The following is a 22,100-nucleotide window of genomic DNA, read 5'->3' on the forward strand; positions in this document are numbered from 1 at the left end:
TGGTCCCATTTATGCCTGTCTCTTTCTGGGATGTGTGGGACATTCATTGTTCCAGTCCTACTCTGGCCCACACCCCCTGCGATTCTTTCTCCATATCCCCAGTGTGTCATTGGTGCTGCTTCCTGCTGTTGTCCAGAATTGGAAAAGTTGATCAGTTTAGATTCAAATATCCATCCTTCACACACCTTCACCTTGTCTGTCTCTGATACCCTTTTCCTTTCCTTGACCTCTCTGTTTCCATTTCTGAGGATAAGCTGGCCATTGGCCACTTCAATCCCACCAACACTCAGTTATCTCAATTGCATTTAAGAACATATGGTAAAGGAGCCGAAGTAGACCTTTCAGCTAATCTGATAATCCTCATGTCCACTTTTCTGCCCTTTTGGCCATATCCCTTGACCCTCTTAGTGATTAAAAATCTATGTGCCTCAAGTCTTGCATGTACTTAACAACTCAGCCTCGACAGCCCTTTGCAGTGAATAATTCCACACATTCACTGTACTTTATGAGAAGAAACGACTCTTGATCTCTGTCTTAAATGGGCAGCCTCTTAAACTAAGGTTATTCCCTCTGACCCTAGAACCTTCCACAAGGGGAAACAACTTCTCCACCTCTGCCATTTCAAAACCTTTAAGAATCTTTGTTTCAATAATGCTGCTTACCATTCTTCTAAACGCCAATGAGGGTAAAGGTCAACCTACTCTTACCTCTCTTCATAAGACAATGCCTACGTACCCAGGATCAACCCAGTGAACCTTCTCTGGATTGCTTAAATAAGAGGACCAAAACTGTTCACAGTATTCGAGGTTTGGTGTAACTTGTACCTAGTATAGTTTTACCAAAGCTTCCCAACTTCCATATTCCATTCGAGAGAAAGGCCAACATTCCGTTTGTCTTCCCAATTACCTGCTGAATTTGTGTGCTTGCTTTATGTGATTCAAGGAAAACGACTCCCAAATTCCTCTGTGGTATAGCATCCTTCAGCCTTTAAACCAGTTAAGTAATATTCAGCTCCTCTCCTCTTCCTGCCAATGTGGCCCACTTTCAATTTCCCACACTATATTCCATTTGCCAAGTTTTTGCCCACTCACTTAACCTGATATAAGTCCTTCTAAGAAACTCTGTGTCATTCCAACCACTTACTTTCCTACCTATTTTTGTGCCGATTGCAAACTTGCCATAGTACATTCACTTTCCTCATCCAAGTCATTCCAGGGAAATGGATTTGATGTCATAATTGGGAGTGGTACCTGAATTTTATTCTTAATTTATTCACGCCATATGAGCTTTCCATTTATTGCCCATCCCTTAGTTTCTTTTGAGATTGTGGTCTTAAGCTACCTTCCTGAACTGCTGCAGTCCATTTGATATATGATGCCATGAGGCCGGGAGTTACAGGATTTTGACCCAGTGGGACTGAAGGAATGACAATATATTTCCAAGCCAAGATGTTGAGAGACTTGGAAGGGATCTTATGCATATTGGTGCGCCCATGTATCTATTACCCTTGTCTTTCTAGATGGTAGTAGTCCTAGGTTTGGAAGGTGCTGCGTAAAAGCCTTGGTAAATTTCTGCAGTGAATCTCATAGATGGTACACACTGCTGCTCAACATTGGTGGAGGGAGCTAATATTTGTGGATGTGATGCCAAGAGAGCTCTTTGTCTTGGATAGTGGCAAGTTTCTTCTGTATTGTTGGAGCTACAGTTACCAAGTGGACAGAATTCCATCACATCCCTGAATTGCCTTATAGATGGTGAACAGACTGTGGGGAGTCAACAGATGAGTTACTCACTGCAGGACTCCTCCCTTCTGGCTGGCTCTTGTAACCACAGTACTTATAGCAGTTTTGGTCGATGGTAACCTATCTGGATGTTGATAGTGGAAGATTCAGCGACGTAATACATCAATGTCAAGGTTTGATAATTAGATTCTGTCCTGTTGGAGATCATCATAGAACATAGAAAAGTACAGCATAGTATAGGCCCTTCGGCCCACGCTGTTGTGCCATGGCATAATCCTAATCCAAAAATAAAATAACCTAACCCACATTCCCCTCAATTCACTGCTGTCCATGTGCATGTCCAGCAGTCACTTAAATGTCACTAATGACTCTGCTTCTACGACTACCACTGGTAAACTATTCCATGCACTCACAACTCTCTGGGTGAAGAATCTCCCTCTGACGTCTCCTTTATATCTTCCTCCTAACACCTTAAAACTATGATCCCTCGTGGCAGTCAATCCTGCCCTGGGGAAAAGTCTCTGGCTAGCGACTCTATCCATGCCTCCCATTACCTTGTACACCTCGATCAGGTCACCTATCTTCTTCCTTCTCTCCAGAGAGAAAAGTCCAAGCTCAGTCAACCTCTCCTCTAAAGACAAACCCTCCAGTCCAGGCAGCATCCTGGTAAACCACCTCCTAGGGCGACCAGAACTGGACACAGTATTCCAAGTGTGGTCTCATCAGCGTTTTGTAGAGCTGCAGCATAACCTCGCGGCTCTTAAACTCGATCCCCCTGTTAATGAAAGCCAAAACACCATATGCTTTCTTAACAACCTTATCCACCTGGGTGGCAACTTTGAGGGAGCTATGCGCTTGAACACCAAGATCCCACTGTTCCTCCACACTGCCGAGAATCCTGCCTTTAATCTTATAGTCAGCATTTAAGTTCGACCTTCCAAAATGCATCACGTCGCATTTATCCAGGTTGAACTCCATCTGGCATTTCTCAGCCCAGCTCTGCATTCTGTCAATGTCTCACTGAAGTCTGCAATAGCCCTCGATACTATCAATGGCACCTCCAACCTTTGTGTCATCAGCAAACATACTAACCCACCCCTCAACCTCCTCATCCAAGTCATTTATAAAAAGTACAAAGAGCAGAGGCCCAAGAACAGAGCCCTGTGGGACACCACTCAGCACTGACCTCCAGGCAGAATACTTACCATCTACAACCACTCTCTGCCTCCTGTCAGCCAACCAATTCTGAATCCAGACAGCCAAATCACCCTGTATCCCATACGTCCTGACTTTATGAATGACCCTGCCATGGGGAACCTTATCAAATGCCTTGCTGAAGTCCATGTACACCACATCCACTGCTCGACCCTCATCAACCTGTCTCGTGACTTCCTCAAAGAACTCAATAAGATTTGTAAGGCATGACCTGCCCCTCTCAAAGCCATGCTGACTCCCTTTAATCACGCTATGCTTTTCCAAATAGTCATAAATCCTATCCCTCAGAATTCTTTCCAAAACCTTGCTGACCACAGACGTAAGACTAACTGGTCTGTAATTTCCAGGGATTTCCCTATTCCCTTTCTTGAAAAGAAGAACAACATTTGCCTCCCTCCAGTCTTCCAGTACAACTCCCGTGGAGAGTGAGGAAGCAAAGATCTTCGCCAGCGGCTTAGCAACCTCCTTTCTCGCTTCCCGGAGCAACCTAGGATAAATCTGGTCTGGCCCTGGGGACTTATCAATCATAATGTTTGTCAAAATTTCCAGCACATCAACTTCCTCAATCTTGATCCGTTCAAGCGTGTTTTCCTGCTCCTCAAAGTTCTTTTACCTGCTCCTCAAACCTGGTACTTGTGTGATACAAATATTACTTGCCACTTTTTATCCCACACTTGATTATTGTCCACTTCCTTTTGCATTTGGACATGGACCTCTTCAGTATTGAGGGAGTTGTGAATAGTACTAAGCATGAAGGTGTTGAGCCTTGAACACTACCATGAGGAAAGTCCTGGAACTTAGTCGACTGACCTCCAGTAATGATGACCATCTTCCTTTTTTGCTAGGTTTAACTCTGACAGGCAGAGAATTTTCCTCTTTATTCCTTTTGACCTCAGTTTTTCTCAGGGTTCTTGATGCCAAACTCAGCCAAACGTAGCCTCAATGTCAAAGGCAATCACTCTCACTTCACTTATGAACTTCAGCTGCTTTGTCCATGTTTGAAGTAAGCTGTAATGAGTGGCCCTGGCAAACCCAGACTGAGTGTAACTGAGCTTGTTATTGCTGAGGAGATGCTGCTTGATAGCATTGTTGATGATACCTTCTATCGCTTTACTGGTTATCAACAGGAGACTGATGGGGCAGTTATTAACCAGGTTGGATTTGCACTGCATTTTGTGTACAGGTCATACCTGGGCAATTTTCCACATCATCCAGTAGATGCCAGTGCTATAACTGTACTGGAACTGCTTGGCTATGGAAGCAACAAGTTCTGGACACAAGTCTTTAGCACTATTGCCGGAATGTTGTCAGGGCCCATAGCTTTTGCAGTATTCCAGTTCCTCCAGCTGTTTCTTGATATTCTGTGGAGTGAATTAAATTGGCTGAAGACTGACATCGGTGAAGCTGGGAACTTCAGGAGGAGGCCAAGATGGATCAGCCTTTCTGGCTGAAGTGTGTCTCAAATGTTTCAGTCTTATCTTTGCCGGGCTCCACCATTGTTGTGGATAGTGATATTTGTCAAGCCTCTTTCTCCAGTGAGGAGTTTGATGAGTTGTCCAACACCTTTCTCAACTGGATACGCCCAAACTGTAGAGCTTATATCTGATCCTCTAGTTGTGGCATCTCTTAGCTGTCTGCCACTTCCTCCTTTATGTTGTTTGGCACACGTTTTGTAGCTCACCAGGTTTCGCCTCATTTTCAAGTATGCCTATTGTTGCTCCAGGCACGCACGCTTAAATAAACTGGAGTTAATCGCTTGGCTTTGATGATGATAATATGGAGTCACTGGGCTATGATTGAGTTGGATTATAATCCTGCAGCTGCATTTGATCCACAGCACTTTGGGGGTGCCCAGTATTGAGTTGTAAGCTCTGTTCAAAGCCTATCCCAGTTATCACAGCGATTATTCCACACATTACAGTAGTTGGTCTCCTCAGTATGAAGACAAGGCTTCATCTCACAAAGGCTGCATAGTAGTCACTCTTACGGATACCACCATGGTGAAATGTATCTGCACCAGTATGAAGTCAAGTTTGTTTTCTCATCTTTGTTGGTTCATTCACCACCAGTCACAGATTCAGTGTAGCAGCTGTGTCCTTTAGGACTTGACTGGTTTGATCAGTGGTGATATTACAAAATGTCTCTTGGTGATGGATTGCCATCTGCTTTGACCTAAGGATGGGATCTGTAGGTATGCATATATCTGGCTGCTGTTTCTCCAATCAGCAGCTGTCAGGCAGGTTTGAAACTTACTAGAGAAAAAATCGGAGTTAATGTTTCAGGTTCAGTGACCCTTATCTGATTCTTTTTTTCTTCACAGATGCTGCCAGACTTGCTGAGCTTTTCCAGCAATTTCTGTTGTTGTTCCTGATTTACAGCATCTGCAGTTCTTTTGGTTTTTAATTTAGGTTTGAAACTTACTTGACTTGATTCTCCTGTGTGTCGCTACATGTGCTGGTGATGATGTTATAGCTCTAAAATGATTACCATCTCTCCTGTTATCTGGCAGTATTGGTCATATACCATTGCTTGCTTCAGTGAATGTGCTGGATTACGTCTCTGTATATCTTTGCACATGCAAAGTTGCCATTCCAAGGGGTTTGGCATACTTTGCTTAGGAATTTGAGAGAATGTTACGGGCCTAGTAAATGTTGTTGTTATAAGGTCATGACCTGACCACAAAGAGTAACTTGCCCAATGTTTCTTGGAGTAACCCACGATGCATTGTAATGGAAATTGGCTGAAGTTTTGTCTAGTCCATGATTCAATTGACAATTGGTCCCTTTATCTTTTAGTGCCATAGGGAATAAAACAGCCCATATGATTGACACCCTACCTACCACTGGCAACATTGGGGCACCTTGGCTGCACTGTGTACCATCTACAGTTTGTATTGTGGTAGCTCGTCAAGGTTTCTTTATCATTTTCCAAGCCCTCGGTTCTTTTTGTCTGAAAGGAAAAGGACAGCAATTGCACCACAACCTGAATATTCCCCTCTAAGTATTCTATTAGGCTAAATTATACATTTATTTCATTGTTGTGGTTACTATCATGGTGCAACCTACCTAACAGAACTGTGTACACTGGTCCACATGGTTCAAGAAGGCAGGCCACCACCACCTGTTTAAGGTCTCTTAAGGATGGATAATGAATACATGTGAGCATGCAATCCCCATATCCCATACATAAGATTTTTTAGTTACATAGCACAATTGGTGTTGCCTAAGTGTTGCCTTCACAGCAGCACTTGCGTTGCAATCAGACTCCAAAGGCAGATGTTACTGTGGTTCCAGGGGATGCTCAGAGACACTTAAATGCACTTTGCCTTTTGAGGTATAGTCTGATAGGTTGTCAAACCAGATGAACAGCGCTGAAATGATCCATCGATGCTCTTAGGCTTTTAATAATTTAAATGGATGGGAAATGTGCGTTAGTATTCACTTTCTGAAATGTAACAAAAGAGAAGGTTACGGCACATATATTAAGACCGTGCTCATGTATGTCTGTTAGATCTAGCAGTCACTGTGCAAGTACTCCCCCCAGTTGCAGTTGGACCTTGTATCAATCTGAGATAAGTAGTTTTATTAATGTTGTACCTAAGAAGTAATGGATACCACCAAAATTGTCTGTTACATATAAATTCTTTGAGAACAGGGTAAAAGACTGTGTGTCTGATCTTCTTCTGTTCATTCATCACTCAGCCACCAGCATGCTTTTTTCATTGCCTTTAGGTGAGCATGATGGGAAAGTTGATGATGCGCAGTACTCGGTGTCAGGGTCTTGTGAGGAATATGAGCCAATTAGCGATGATGAGCTGGATGAAATACTGGCAGATGATGCAGAGAAAAGAGAAGAGAACCAGGACGAAGAAAAAATACCAGGTATCCCTTTAAAAATCTGCACTATGTTTTTGTACAGTAGGATATGTAATGTGCATTGCCTAATATTGAAGTGATTAATCTTTTTTAAACAGTTAAAAAATAAAGATGTGTTTACAAAATCGAAATTGAATATAGGTCTTCTAATTGTGGAGATACAAACCATAATATTCCCATAACCAATGGAGCACACAGGAATCACTTGAGGGTTCCTTTACTTTGCCATGAGCAGCCATGGCTTACAAGGGCCAGCAAAGAATATTCAGATAGCAGTTTGCACTGCTACCATTTAATTTTGTCGTTTTAATATTTCATTCAGTCTTTGTAAATTTGCTTCACTTCATTTCATGGTTCTTGGAATCAGCCATCTAGCTTTGGAATAAGTGTGGGAAATCCAGCCAAGCTTTCCTGTTATGCTTGGTTGAGAATATCCCCTTATACCTCAAGTCAAGTTATTTGAACTTACTCCAGACCCACGATCTATTTGAGAAAGCAGAAAAAATACTTTTGGCAATATTTTAATGTTTTAAGTTTTTAGATTCAACTTGTTGACTACTGATCAATTATAGTTATTCAAATGTTAATTTGAAATAATTACATTGACTGCAGGCAAAGCAGTAATGGGGAGTAGAGTGCATTCATAGCCATTCTCTGGTAGCCAATATGTTTGTGAGAATTTCTGATTTTCATGTGTGCAGTCTTGCACATCTTTATATGAATATTGCTGTGCTGTTTCTGATTTTATTCATGAACCTTATAAAATAGTTGTCCTGTACCTATCCATTGGTAGATGCACACTTCCTCAAATTTTTTAATTTAATCACTGCCAAACTGTTGAGTGTGAGCAATGCCACAGCCCACCACACATTATACGACATTCTCGATAGATCTGCACCCTTCCATTGGTGACAAAATGCATGATCCTTGGCAGGGTAAGTTAGATGGTTTAATTTTCCAATATTCTGAGTTTAATTTTGTCTCCTAAATCCAGTGCTTTTCGTACTCAACAGAATTTCATTCCTACAAATTCAATTCTTCTTTCTTTATCTAGGAATCAAAATTAATCATAAATGCATTGTTTCTGTAGCCCAGGAAGTTATGGTGCCGGAATGCCTCTGTCATCATGTAGTTTAAATAAGGTGTATCTTTTATTGATCATTCTGTGTCCTAGGGTATGCAGAATGCACCAAACCAGCTTTATTGCTTCTTTCCCACCCAAGAAAAAGTAATGGAATGCTGGGAAAGTGTCTGCTTAAATAGCGTATTGAAAACTTTCAGTTAGGTTATTCCTTATATATTGGTGAACCACTTCTAAATGCAAGGTCACCGTGTTTGTGTGCAGTAGCATTGTCAATGTTAACTGCAAGATAGCTATATGAACTGATAAACACCTTTTGTGAAGAATCTCTATTCTAGATCAAGATTTTTGATATGTCAGGGCTTTGATGCTGTTTCAGCTTGAAATATAACGGAGTTCCATTTATACTTTTCTGTGTGATATTGTTGTTTGATTTTATGTAGAAGTTGGACGCCTGACCTGGACACCCCTGGTAGCCAACTTGGTGAAGGTGAAGCATAATTTACCATAAATCAATAGGGACCTGAGAATCTGACATTCAGTTACTAACTGGTACTGAATTTTGATCAACAAATTGACTTGACTAATCAAGAAGATCAATTTGACCATATTAGGTTGGACACTGACGATATAGTAGCCCAATGGTATATTAAATATTGACACTAAGTTAATGGAGGTCTATATTCTCAGAAGTAGAATAACATTCAGGCACCATGATCGCAACCTGTGCAGACTGCTACTCAGTTTCTTTTAGTCACAAAACTCTTAAAAATAATTCATAACTGTACAACTGGAAGGTTGGTGCCAACCTGTTGATTCTAAGACTGTAGTCATGTGATCCGTGCTATCCCTGAACAATTGGATGATCAGATTTGAAACTCTGCTACCCTTTATCATGCAGAATAAATTCCCATTAAACAGATATGAAAACTAACTTCTGTATTAAGCTATTATTTCCCATTTTGTACATACATTCAATACGTTGTGCTACCTCAAGGCAGTACCTTCCTAATGTGCAGTTCCTAGAATTCTAATTATTCTGTGATGCTCTTATAACCAAGTAATTGCTGGGAAAAAGAGATGTGCTATTGAAGATTTTCATTTTACATTGCTCGTGCAGATACAAGATTGCCAAATATCGAAGGGAGCAACAATTTGTTTATAGTTTTGAAATTAGGTATTCTTGCGATTCTGTCCTGATGCGTACACAGCGAAGAATATAGATAGGGCAAAGTTCAAGTCGGCTATGCCATTTAATAAGATCGTGTCTTATTTGACTGTAATCTCAAATCTTGCCTACCACTGAGAATTGTTCACCCCTTGCTTAACAAGAATCTATCCACCTCTGCCTTTGCAGTATTCAAGGACTCTGCATCCACTGTCTCTTAAGGAAGTGAGTTCCCAGGACTCATGATGCTGCTTTGATAGCTTTCTGGAGCAGAGAATCCTTGTAGGCTTTGATATTTTTATGAAGTCATGTTTGAATTCCTTAATGTGTCTCTCGCCGTACAACATCCAGTAGTAATCATACATCACTAACAGAAAAGATATAAATATAAAAATTAATAGTAAAATAATACTTTGGAATAATATATTGAGGTTTTGTGAATGTGTATTGTTCTCATTCTCCAGATAAGCTGTAATATTTTACTATAAACCAGTAGAACTGTTTTTGCTAATAAGCAAATGTAGATATACGCTACATGAGCGAATTGAGATTCCTAGAGGTGCTAGGGGTTCTGTGTGTGTATGAACAGAGGACTCCAAACACCTTATGCAAAAACTTGCAATGCCTGTTGAGTGAGGATCTTTATTTGCTTCTTACTTGATTCAGAAATGTATTTTACACAGTAAACTGATGATAAAGCTTATCTTGTAGATCCTATGGATGTGATTGATGTCGATTGGTCCAGCCTGTTGCCCAAGCAGCCTAAAGAGCCAAGGGAGCCTGGAGCTGCTCTGTTAAAGTTCACCCCCGGAGCAATCCTGTTACGAGCGGGAATATCCAAGCGTCTGGCTGGTGCAGAATTGTTTGCCAAGGTCAATGAAACTTGTCGGGCTGCTATGAACAACACCAAAGGTATTGGTAATGTCACACCTCAGTTGTCACATTCATGTGCCGTAATATCATTAGGTAAATAGCATTATCTGAGTAGTGGGATACTGGGATATTAACAAACCTAACAATACCAATATTACATGTATTGTTTGATTGACACTCCAGACTGAGAAAATTTCTTGGCATTCAAGACCTTGTAGGAAACTATTTTGTATTTCTTAATTGTTTCTACAATTTAGGTTATCTGGTTTTCTTCCTCCCAAATAGTTTGATGGGTTTTTGAATGAGCTGGAAGCAGGACTAGATCATGAGGCCTTCGCACCCTGCATCTCCTTTCAAAATGATCATCAGCCTTAACCCCAACTCTACCTGCAGCCCATATCCTTGATTCCGTGAATGACCAATCATGTATCCATATCCGTCTTAAGTATATTTGTCGACAGAGCAGCTACAGTCCTCAGAAGTATAGAATCCCAAAGATTCACATTCTCCAAAGAGCACGTCTATGGAACTGGAGGTTAAATGATTAGTTTCAGCTTAGCTCCAGGACAGAACAATCTGGTTATAATAGTGCGAGAATATGACATGGAACCATACGCAATGCCTCAAAGATGCATTTGTGAGCATCCCCGGTATTTCTTTCCAACCAAAGTTCAAAGTGGGTGCAGTACCCATGATGAGTGAAGGATGCGTAATATTCAAAATTTAACCTAGACCCTTCCAGGCTGATATTCCAGCATTCTGCAGCAAATCTCAAACAAAAGTTCCTGAGCAAAATCTTTGTATTTCAAATGTTGGAATGGCAGAAAGTAATATTAGATTTTTGTTTGCCTACAGTATCTACTATATAAAGGAATTGCAGATCATTGTGTTTGATTGAAATAATGGTAGTAAATAATCACTGTATTAAAAATGCAATGTGACACAATGAATGCTTTCTTGATAAATGAGCTTCAGTTTGCAGTATTGATTACAATGCTTCAAAGTATGTGGATTGGTTTCTGGGTAGGTTTGCAATCTAATTTCAAATCGAATAGCCTTTCTGTTGCTAAAATAGACCAGAAGAGGAGGTATGAGTGAACTGAAGGTATTGTAAACCAATAAAAAGTACAACCATTGTACTCTGCCTGTATATTTTAGTTTATTTCTAGTGGCAGTGGTAATAATTGCATATTACTTGTATTTAATGCTATCGGCAGGGAATTGGGATTCTTCTATGAAAGGGAACAAGGGTCTTGTGCCACATGGTTAGAGGCCCTGCCTCTGGCTCTGAATTTCAGGATTTAACAGCTACCTGTCTGGAGATGTGTCCATAACTAATCCCAGCAGGAACTGGCGGAAACTGTTAGGGCTGGCTTAGGAATACCTCTGTAATTTACACCTCCGTAAATAAAAGCTTGTAAAAGTGTTTAAAGATTAGCTCCAGTTCCAGGAATGAAGGGTTTGCGATTAAAAATAGACTGGAACGGATGGGACTTTTTTCACTGGAAAGTAGGAGATTGAGGTTTGACCTTTGAGGATTATAAAATCATGAGACAAGGTGGATGACAGAGGTCTTTTCCCTACAGTGGTTGAGTTCAATGCTCGCAGCATATTTTTAAGGTGAAAGGAGAAAGATTTAAGAAGAATGTGAGGGGCAACTTCTTTACGTAGAAAGCGGTTCATGTGTGGAATGAACTGCCACAGAAAAAACATTTGGATAATTTCACGAATAGGAAAGGTTTGAAAGGTTATCAGCCAAGCACAGGCAGATGGGACTAGTTCAGTTTGGGAACATTGTCGGCATGGATTGGTTAGGCCAAAGGGTCTGTTTCCATGCTGTATAACAGTATAACCCCGTGTGTGTGTGTGATTGGTTTTCGTAATGAAACTAAATAGCAAAACTACTGGCAAAAATAGCCGATTACTTATCTCTAAGATTGGTATTATTTTATATCATAATCATGATTTCAGAAATTTGTATTCTTTTATGTTTGGGGGTTAGAATTTTGAAACCTGGACACACAATGTAATATTATTAGAGCAGCTTTTGAAGGTGTTTTCCAGTCATGCTCCACACGTAAAGAAGTAGAATATCCAAATGAGGAGTCATTGGATACAGTAAAACGGTGCCTATGGCAGCCTCAAAAGACTTGAGAATACAAAATTGCAACTGTAAACTTTTTTTCTTTCTGCATAATCCTCCATTTTCTTGTTCTTCATGCTTGATTCCTTTTAAATGTGTCTGTATTTAACTACTCCTTGTGGTTGTGAGTTCCATATTCTCACCATTGTCCAGATAATAGAATGACTTCTGAAATCTCCATTTGATTTCTTGACTATTTTAATAGCAACTAGTTTTGCTCTTTCCCATAATTGACGTCACTTTCTTTTAGGCTGTTCACTCAAAACCTCCTGTAATTTTAAGGATTTCTAATAATAAATAGATAAAATCTACAATTTTAACCTGTTCATCTTTTTCTTGTCCAAGCATGAACATGTTTGTGTCTTTTGCATCCTTAATACAAACGTTGTCCTTATTCACCATATTTATAATTTTCTTGAAGATGCAGAAAACCTTTTCGAACATGAGCTTGGAGCCCTCAACATGGCTGCTGTACAGAGAAAAGAGGAGAGAGCGAGTTTGCTTAGTAACCTGGGACCCTGCTGCAAAGCACTTTGCTCTCGTAGGGATCTTGCCATTCGTAAACAGCTATTAAGAAATGAAAGAGTAAGTCTCCTTCACTTTTTTTTAATCACTAACTGCAGTAGTATCTAGGGTGAAATTTTATGTCTGTCTCTGATTTAGGTCTATGTAACGTAGTAGGAAACTGTAAGAAACACGAGCTAAGGAGGCCATTAAAACTGGGCTCCATTGAGTGAGGTCATCGCTGATCTGATAATCTTCAACTCTGCTTTCCTGCCTTTTCCCTCTTACTTTTGATTCCCTTACTGATTAAAAATCTTCTATCTCAGCCTCGAATATACTTAATGACTCAACTTTGACAGCCCTGTGTGCTAGAGAACTCCACAGATTCACAACTCTCTGAGAGAAAAAGTTATTGCCTCATCTTTGACTTGAATATGCAACCTATTCTCGTAAGACATGGCTTAAGTCTAACTAATTTTGAATCAGGTAAGCCTTGTTTTCAACTTCCTGTCAGAAACTCAGAATCTAGAATGAGCCATTAATTTTGAAGCTAATAGTAGCATATTCTATGGTGAATTTCTAACAGTATGATATTAAATGGAAATTTAAACAAGTCACAGCCATTTTATTGGGAAACCTGCAGTGAAGATTAAGTATGTGATGGCCTGTGTTAGCTCAATGTTGACAGAGTCAAAGAGCAGGCAAGATTCATAGAACATAGAACAATTGGCTCATCTTGACTTCGTCAGAGCAGAGAATGGCAAACAGGGTAGGCCCCTGTGTAAAAACATCTTAAGTATTTGATCCCGTGTCAAATCAGTAAGGTCAGCTTTGGTGGCCACAACCTGTAGTCACGAAATGCCCTGAAAGTAGAAACATCATTCCCAGGATCCGGCTACTTAGTGCCGTCCAACGTTCATGTTGAAGTGAATTTGTATAAATATCTGGTAAGTAAGAAACCATAGGCATCATGCCCGCTGCTCACCTATTTGCAGCTCAGCACCACTGCTTCCGTAATAGAAGCCTCTATCTCTAGAAAACAGCCATTATTTTTCTTCCAGTAATTTACTCTAGTATCCCAAGCATTTATCGTTACTTGCAGAATAATGTTCTTCCTGACATAATTTCAAGCTTTTCACTCACTTTCATTTGTAATTTCTAGAAATCATTGATTTCCTGTTGTGTTGAAAATTATTTCAGCCCAGCTTTGTACCACTGCTTAGTCCTTATTGGGGCCACTTCCTGAAATTCCATTTTCCCAGAGTTTGTTCACGTTCTCATCGATTTAATTTCCTCTTAAAAGTGTACCAGAGTTTGCTTCAGTAGCCAACATGAGCTGAGGCATTCCATAACCTAAGACCTGTTGCTTGCACACTAAAACTATAGTCTCCCTCTTTATCCATCTAGTTCTTCAGTTGTCTATACATTGCTATGCCCAGTGGGAAGTCTTTGGTTCATTGTCTGCGGAAACCTCGTTCTGAGCCATTTTCTTGACTTTTTTTTATCAGTAATAGTTTGCCTTCTGCTGTCAGGAGCAGAGAAGGGAAGGAGGTGCCAAACCTTGCTCAGCTGTAATGGAAATTGAACCCACATTGTTGCTGTTGTTCTGAACCTCACACCAGCTATCTGGCTAGCTGAGATAACTGACCCCATCTACAGAGTACCAGTATTATATTTAATATCTTTGTTACCCATTTATTGACAAGAAATTTAAGGGAACATTTTACTGTTTACATTCTCCGTTCCTTTGACAATTCAAAATGTTTCTATCAAAAACTTTTGCCTTACCCCCTCCTTTTTCACATTTCCACGCCTGTCCTTCGTAGATGGCATCCAAAACTATTTGTTTGCCTCTTCTCTATTTCTATGGAACCACAATATTCAGCTCAACATTCATTTTATTTTTGCATTCCTTCTTTTATTTGCCTTTCATAAACTCCAGCTTACAATTAATCTATGCATGTCTGTTTCCACTCTAAACCCTGTTCCTTCATAAATATATTTCCTCGTTGACTATTTTGGTTCCTTGCCCTAATCCATTAAATTTACAGTTCCTGGTTTTGTTTTCAAATCTTTGATCTTGCTCTATTTTACCTCTGCAATTTTGCCTAGGCTTCCCTGTTCTCTCTGTCACACTGTTTAATGTCAGACCCTGGCTTCCTGTGCATCAAGGCACAATTAATGGCATAACACTCAAATACTCAAGTTATTCTTTATGGAACACCTCTCCCTCTTGGCTTTGTTTTCTGTCTGTTCTCCATCCTGTTTTCCCTCCATGTCCTGTCCTCCTTACCAAAAAACAATTCAAAATCCATTTTCCACCAGGCCTTCACTCAGTCCTACTTTGGTGTACTGTTTGTTCCTCTTAATAAAATGGTTTTGAATGTTTTATATGTTAAAACCACAGTGTAATGCTTCTTTTGTTTAATGTATCATTGTAGCAAATTTCCGCCCTGATCTGCTTCAGCACAATGTTGCCCGATGTTGGAGGTTTGTTTGTTTTTGGTCCCTCGAGAAATTGACATATAGCTGGAACCTTTCTTCCCTAAATTCCAAGCAATCAGCACTGTCTTTAAAGAAACTGTTCGTTGTTTAGGTCTGCCACTTGAATTCATCTTCAGGACCCCTGTTTCTTCACTTCCAATCCCACCCCTTTGATCAAGTTCTTACTCTCCTTTGACTCTTGGGTGCATGTTTGCACAGATCATTGAAGATGGCAGGATGGAATGAGAAATTAATAAAGGCTACAGTATCATGGGCTGTATTAATAGAAGCATAAGAGTGCAAGTGTAAGGAGGTATAAGGCACTTGTGAGACCTAATCTAAATTGTTACATACCATTTTGAGTGCCAGACTTTCAAAAGCATGTGAATGCAAGAGAGATTTAGAAGAATCGCTCCAGAGATCAAAAACTTCAATTATGCGGATAGGTTGGCAAAGTTGGGACTGCTCTCCTTAAAGAGATCGTTCAGAGAAATTCTAATAGTAAGTTTCAAGATCATGAGGGAATAAGTAAGGGTAGAAATGGAGAAAATGTTCCTGCTCATTAGAGGATCAAGAACGAGAATGAATTAAAGTTATCTGTAGATGAAGCAAATGAGAAAAAAAACTTTTTTGCCCAAATGGTTTGGGTCTGGGTTGCACTGCCTGGAAGGGTGGTTGAAGCAGGTTGAATTGACATGTTCAGAAGGGCTTTGGATGATCATTTAAATGGAAACAGTTTAAGATTTTGGCCAAGATTTGTAGCTTGGGTTGTGAGTGGGGGCGTCGACTTGCTCGCTGAGCTGGTTTGTTTTCATTCAGACGTTTCATCACCATGCTAGGTAACGTTATCAGTGAGGCCTCCAATGAAGCGATGTTCTTCTACTCTGCTTGGAATTTATACAGCCCGCTCCATTATAGTGAGTACTATCATTTCCAGTTCTGTTCTGTATGGGTTTATATATGGGGTCCAATTCTATATGTTTGTTGATTGCGTTACAGGTAGAGAACCATGCCTCTAGGAGTTTCCATGCGTGTCTGTGTTTGGCTTTGGCTGGGCTACTACGGTTGCGTCATCCCAGTTAAATAGATGGCCTTCATTATCCAAGTGTACTGATATTAGGCAACGTTTGTCATATCGTTTTACTGCTAGCTGATGTTCATGTATTCTGATGGCTAGCTTCCTTCCTCTCTGTCCGATATAAAGCTTGTGGCAGTCATTGCATGATATTTTGTAAACTACGTTGGTTCTGCATGTCATGGGAATGGGCTCTTTAATCCTTGTGATTAAAGAGCATTATAATCCTACCAGCAGACAAAGGGCGCGTGATCCTCATTACAATGCTTGAGAAATCACAGGCATTGCTTGCAGATACAAGCACTATCCAACGGGTGGCGATAAACCCAACAATGCAGCTGGATAATAGGAACACCCAGACAATGAAGAGACTAAAGGATGCAGGGCAGCTAACGAAGACAGACCACATGAGAATGAAACCAGAAGGCACGAACACACCCGCTTCAGTGGAATTTCCTAAAGTGCACAAACCAGACACAACCCATTGCTTCCTACCAGGCACACTTCACACAAACTGGCCAAGAGCCTACAACAGAGACTGAAACACCTAGTCGATGGATCATCCAATTCCATGCACTCAATCCAAGAATTCCTCACTATCCTCAAGAACATAAAAATCAGTGACGACAAGATTATGGCATCCTTTGACGTCACTGCATGATTTACATCATATGACATCCCACTAACCAAAGAAGTACTCGCCACTGAAGGAAGCAGCAGCTCCATCAGCAATGACAACATACTCAAACTACTAGACCTGTGCTTCATCACACACTTTGTCTTTAATGGTCAAGTATACAGACAGATCAATGGCACACCCATCCATCTCAGGACTCATTACAGAAGCAGCCATGCAGAGACTAGAACACACTACCCTCAACCTCATTCAACCTAAACTGTGGATCCAGTATGTGGACAACACATTTGTCATTATCAAACGCAACAAATTAGAAGGGACCCACCACTCATTATCAATGTATTCGCAGGGATTAAATTCACGAGAGAAGAAGAAAACAACAATAGCTTACGTTTCTGGATGTCAGAGTTGAACATTTGACCAACAGGGAGTTCCAAACCTCGGCATACAGAAAAGCAACCTACACTGACTAAATGCTCAACTTCCACAGCAACCACCCCCACGTCCACAAACAAAGCTGTATTAGGACGTTAGTTAAATGGGCCACCACTCACAGCAACAGGCCAGAACTAGGCAGGAAACAGGAAGAGCACCTATACAAAATCTTCGCTATGAATGGGTTTCCCCGCAATTCATCCGCAGGTCCCCACAAAATAGACAACAAGAGGACACAGTATCCCCTAACACAGTGGCCACACTGGACTACATCAAGAAGATATCAGACAATGAGACTCCTGTGACCACTAGGAATCATGGTAGCACACAAGCCCCACAGCCAGGCTACAACAAACACTCACGAGGATTAAAGACCCCATACTCACAACATGCAGAAAACATAATATACAAAATACCATGCAATGACTGCCACAAGCATTACATCGAACAGACAGGAAAGAACCTAGCCATCAGAATACATGAACTTCAGCTAGCAGCTAAACGACACGATGAACTTTTCTTAATATCAGTGCACTCGGACAGTGAAGGCCATCAGTTTAACTGGGACAATGTAACCGTAGTAGGCCAAGGCAAACATAGTCACGCACAGGAATTCCTGCAGGCATGGTTCTCAACCTATAATGCAATCACCAGACATATAGATTGGACCCTATATATAAACCCATACAGAACAAAACCAGAAATGACACTACTCACCATAATGGACCGGACAGTATAAATTCCAAGCAGAGTAGAACAACATGGTTTCACCTGAGGCCTCGTTGATGATGTTACCTAGCATGGTGACAAAACGTCTGAATGAAAACAAGCCAGCTCGGCAAGCAAGTCAACATCCTGAAATTGAAACAATGTGCAAGGGGTTCGGAAAAACACAGGAGAGTGGCACTAAATAATGGTGTTCGTTTAGAGAGCCTGTGAATACACAGTGGACCAAATAGCCTCCTGTATGAAACCTTAAACACCAATCCGTATTTTCATTTCATGGTGTATTTGTCATAGGCTCCCTCCTCCTCACTGTAGCTCCCGAGAGATCCCAAGATGAGAGGCTTCCCTTATGAGGACAGATTGAGCCGTTTAGGCCGATACTCACTAGAGCTTCGGACAAAAGGAGGTTGATTTCATGTATATAAAATGCTATGCCAGATTAAAGAAGTAGATGTAGAGAGGGCGTTTCCCGTTGTGTGGCAACCTAGAATGAGAGGTCATAGTGTTAGGCTGTAGGGTGGCAGATTTAAACATAGATGACGAGAAATTATTTCTGTCAAAGGGTTGTGAATGTGTGGAATTGACTGTCCCAGCACGCAGTGATACTGGGACCCTGAAGAAATTTGAGGACATGATAGACAGCAATTTAATGAGTAATAGTTTGAAGGCTTGTTGGGAGCAGGCAGGAGTTGAAGCCAAGACGAGATCATAATCATATTGAATGACGGAGCAGATTCAAGAAATTTTAGAACAGAATTGAATATCCTTTATTATCACTTATACTACAATACAGAAGTGTAGGAGTACAGTGAAATTTTTTTACAGTGGCTGTCTTTTAATGGCGCCACCTTAGGTATAAGTAGAAAACTTAGAGTAAAACATAGTCACGGTCTTATATGAGGAGGATTAAAGGAAAGCATATGCACTACTTACAGAGATAGTTACAACATAGTAAAAAGGTTTTAATTACAGTCCAATAACAGTAGCTCAGCATGTGTCACCAGACCACCCCTGCTCCTCATTCTTATGTGCCAAAGTCCAAATTGGAAACCAGGTCCTCATTTGTTCCAAGCCTGCTGTTGAATGGGCTGCTTGAGAGATTTATGAGAGAGAAGCATTTTTGACTTTTGTCCTTACTAAAAACATATAACACATTGACATTGAGAGATTCATTTTGTTTGTTATGCTTTTGTCATTGTATTTATTTGTATTTGTATTTATTTATCAGGGTACAATAAAGCAGATATACACAAATCCACCAGTCGTGGACAATGACCTTCTGAGATCAAGCCTTCGGTTGTTCAAACGCAAGGCATTATGTCGGGGTCCTGGACAGGAAAAAAGTGATGAGACCAAGATTTCTCGACCAAAGGTTAAACAGGAAGTTTGTGTGACGTAAAATTTTAGCAACATCATGGATTGAGTTTGATTTTGGTGTATCTGTATATAAAGAACTGGACCTCACACCTGAATAATTGGAAGGATACTATGTGCTTATTTACAAGCCTGACTCAGGACCTGTAATGGTCAAACTTTAAAGTTCCAGCTTTCACGAGTGTTTGTTTTAGGAGTTCTGATCACCTTGTCAGATACTGTTCTATGTACTGGACAAGTGGATGTTTCATTTTTGCAGTACAGTTTTGAAGTCTTTAATAAAACCTTGTCAGCTTTGTGCTTTTTTTTTGTTTAAATGTGTTTTTTTTATTAAAGGTGTGTGCAAAAAAAGGTGAATTATCGGAATTAAATCCAATCACAATTTAATATCTTGCCATTGTGTGTAATAATCATTGATATTTCAGCCTCAGTAATGTTCAGGAAGGTGAGTGCTTTTATGTGTCAAATCTTTATACTAAGTATTCTGAGGCACAGTCAAGTGCTTCTTTTCATCCAGGACCATTTACAACCTTGAAAGAAGGGAATCTCACCAAATAATAAATATATAATGTTCACTCCAATTCATTTTTAATTGAAAAGCCGCACAATGTATTTGATTATAGAGCAGCTTAGTCAACCAATTTTAAATTTCTTACGGACGAAATGATGTTAGTAGCAAAGATTTCCTTCAAATCTAAACAAAACAATTGTGTGACCTTTGTGTGTGTCTGGTTACATTACAGCTAAAAGATCTCTTCAGACGGGTAGTTATGCTTTGGTGAATGTCCATAGGTAAAATTCATTGTTTCTGACCTGTTTTATTGAGTTTCTCACATGCACAAATGTATTTGAATGTTTTCAAACATCATGCTATTTTTATCACCAAGACCTTAGAGTTATCGAATGATACAAAACAGAAGAAAACTGTCATCATTTGAAAACCTGACTTCAGACTAAGTAAGAGGTTAACACAGGTCTATGAAACTGTACAATAATTCTGCATCTTCTAGTACCAATCACATAGAAGACTCACTTAACTTTATCATTGGAGGAATCGATTAGATGCAACACGTTACAGCAATACGGATATGGCACGAGAAGACAAAACCTATTGAATTTGCCTCTGTGGTTTTAAAAACAAAGATTTTATCTTGCCAAATTTGTAAGACTATTACATTTCTTCAAAACTACATGCAAAACGTAATTAGCAGACATTTTTCATATCTATATTTATACAATGCACTGTTCGTATTTTTATGAACTTTTATGCTTTACATCCCTATTTAATTTTAAATAAATATATTAGTTGGTTTAGCCTGAAAAGCTGGTCTCGGTTTGATATTCACCTTTCTGAATTAGTTACAATGCATGTGATGACCTGTGTTTAACTTTAGTGAACAGATTTCTGATGTACGGTTAAAACAAGTAAACAAGGATAGATTCATGAAAGTGCACAATCTATTGATTATGAAGTTCTAAATATATTTGTGGGCACTATTATTGAATGAAAAGCTAGTCCTGAAAAATGCCTTTGTTTTGATGTGAACTGTAGTGAGTGGGTGGCAGTCCTGAATTTCTCTCAGTTAAGTTCTCTTTACAGTTAAGAGTTTAAGCATAATAGATTACAGTAATATTTTCAGTTTATGTCCCCCTAGCTCTTGATTCCCCATCAAAGAAAATAATTGGCTGCTCAGTTGGTCACTGTCATCGATCAAAATGACTTTGTCAGGACAGCAGCCTAATCAAAGTTAAAATAATGAGGAAAAATTATGCCCATTGAAACCACAACCTGATTGCATGCTCAGGGAATTCACGTACAACTTTAAAAACAAGTGTTTTTCTTTAGATTGTCATATAGCTGTGCAAAAAGTGAAGTGGTACAAGTTGCAAGCATGCAGGTAAAGTGCTTGAGGCAGAAGGGTCTGATGATGTGATCACATTACCAGTCTGAAGATGTAAACAATGCTAATTCTGCTTCTTGCATGTTAAATTCCAAACCACAGCGTGTCCTCATAATGAGTTGTAATTTAGTAGAGGAATCAACTGATTTCTCTTCAGAGCTGTCAGATAAAGAGAGAGCACGGTTTGCAGGGTTCTTAAGCGCAGTATTTTTGTTTCTTGTTTTAAGGCAAATTCAGTCACAGAAAAGTGTTCTTGCACTCTTAGAACTGTCACTACATGAGTAATACTAACCAACCTCTTGCAGCAGGTTCTTTTTTCTCACGGTGGGTTTAATGTGTTTAATGATTCATAATTTTATGCCTGCAATACTCCTCTACTCTGCGATGCATACAGCCAGGGGGAGTATTAAGAAACAAAGGAAATAAGGTAATCTCATATTGATGCTGGACAGAATGTGCTCTCCAGGGAGATCAGTATGATGAATTATCGTCAGTAAGGAACAGAAATGTAGATCAAATTAATGAGTAAACAAACCAACCCATCCTGTGTGTTTTAAACAAGTTATTGATCGATAATAACCATGGCCTTGACTGTCTTGTTGGACAGGCTCACTGATGTTAGTTTTCTTTACAGAGAAGCCACAGCAATAAATCCCTACACAGATCAATAGCTTACATTACAGTATTATTTAAAATATGAAGTTCTCTGCCGTTTAATCAATGTACTATTGACAGGCTGTATCCTATACAGGTACAATGCCCTAGAACGTTTAACCCTCAGCACATTGACCTTTGAGAGAAGGAGACTACTCTGTAGAACTGCTCATGTTTCAGCAGAGAAACTGTTTTTGTTAAATATAGTGCGTT

At 39.9% G+C, this 22,100-nt stretch overlaps 1 protein-coding gene across 9 annotated transcripts in view; it reads left to right on the plus strand.

Annotated features, from left to right (window-relative positions):
* zc3h13 (zinc finger CCCH-type containing 13) overlaps positions 1-19,719 on the plus strand; it is a 98,037-nt gene extending 78,318 nt beyond the window's left edge. For all 9 annotated transcript variants that reach the window (XM_048540330.2, XM_048540336.2, XM_048540335.2 and 6 more), the window contains 4 exons: positions 6,689-6,838; positions 9,793-9,993; positions 12,519-12,682; positions 19,187-19,719. In XM_048540330.2, the coding sequence (XP_048396287.2) occupies positions 6,689-6,838; positions 9,793-9,993; positions 12,519-12,682; positions 19,187-19,357 (686 nt within the window). In that variant the 3' untranslated portion in view covers positions 19,358-19,719. The remainder of the gene's footprint in view (positions 1-6,688; positions 6,839-9,792; positions 9,994-12,518; positions 12,683-19,186) is intronic.
* Positions 19,720-22,100: the final 2,381 nt, after the last annotated feature.

Source organism: Stegostoma tigrinum, chromosome 12 (genome assembly GCF_030684315.1).
Source record: "Stegostoma tigrinum isolate sSteTig4 chromosome 12, sSteTig4.hap1, whole genome shotgun sequence".
Taxonomy (NCBI): Eukaryota; Metazoa; Chordata; class Chondrichthyes; order Orectolobiformes; family Stegostomatidae; genus Stegostoma; species Stegostoma tigrinum.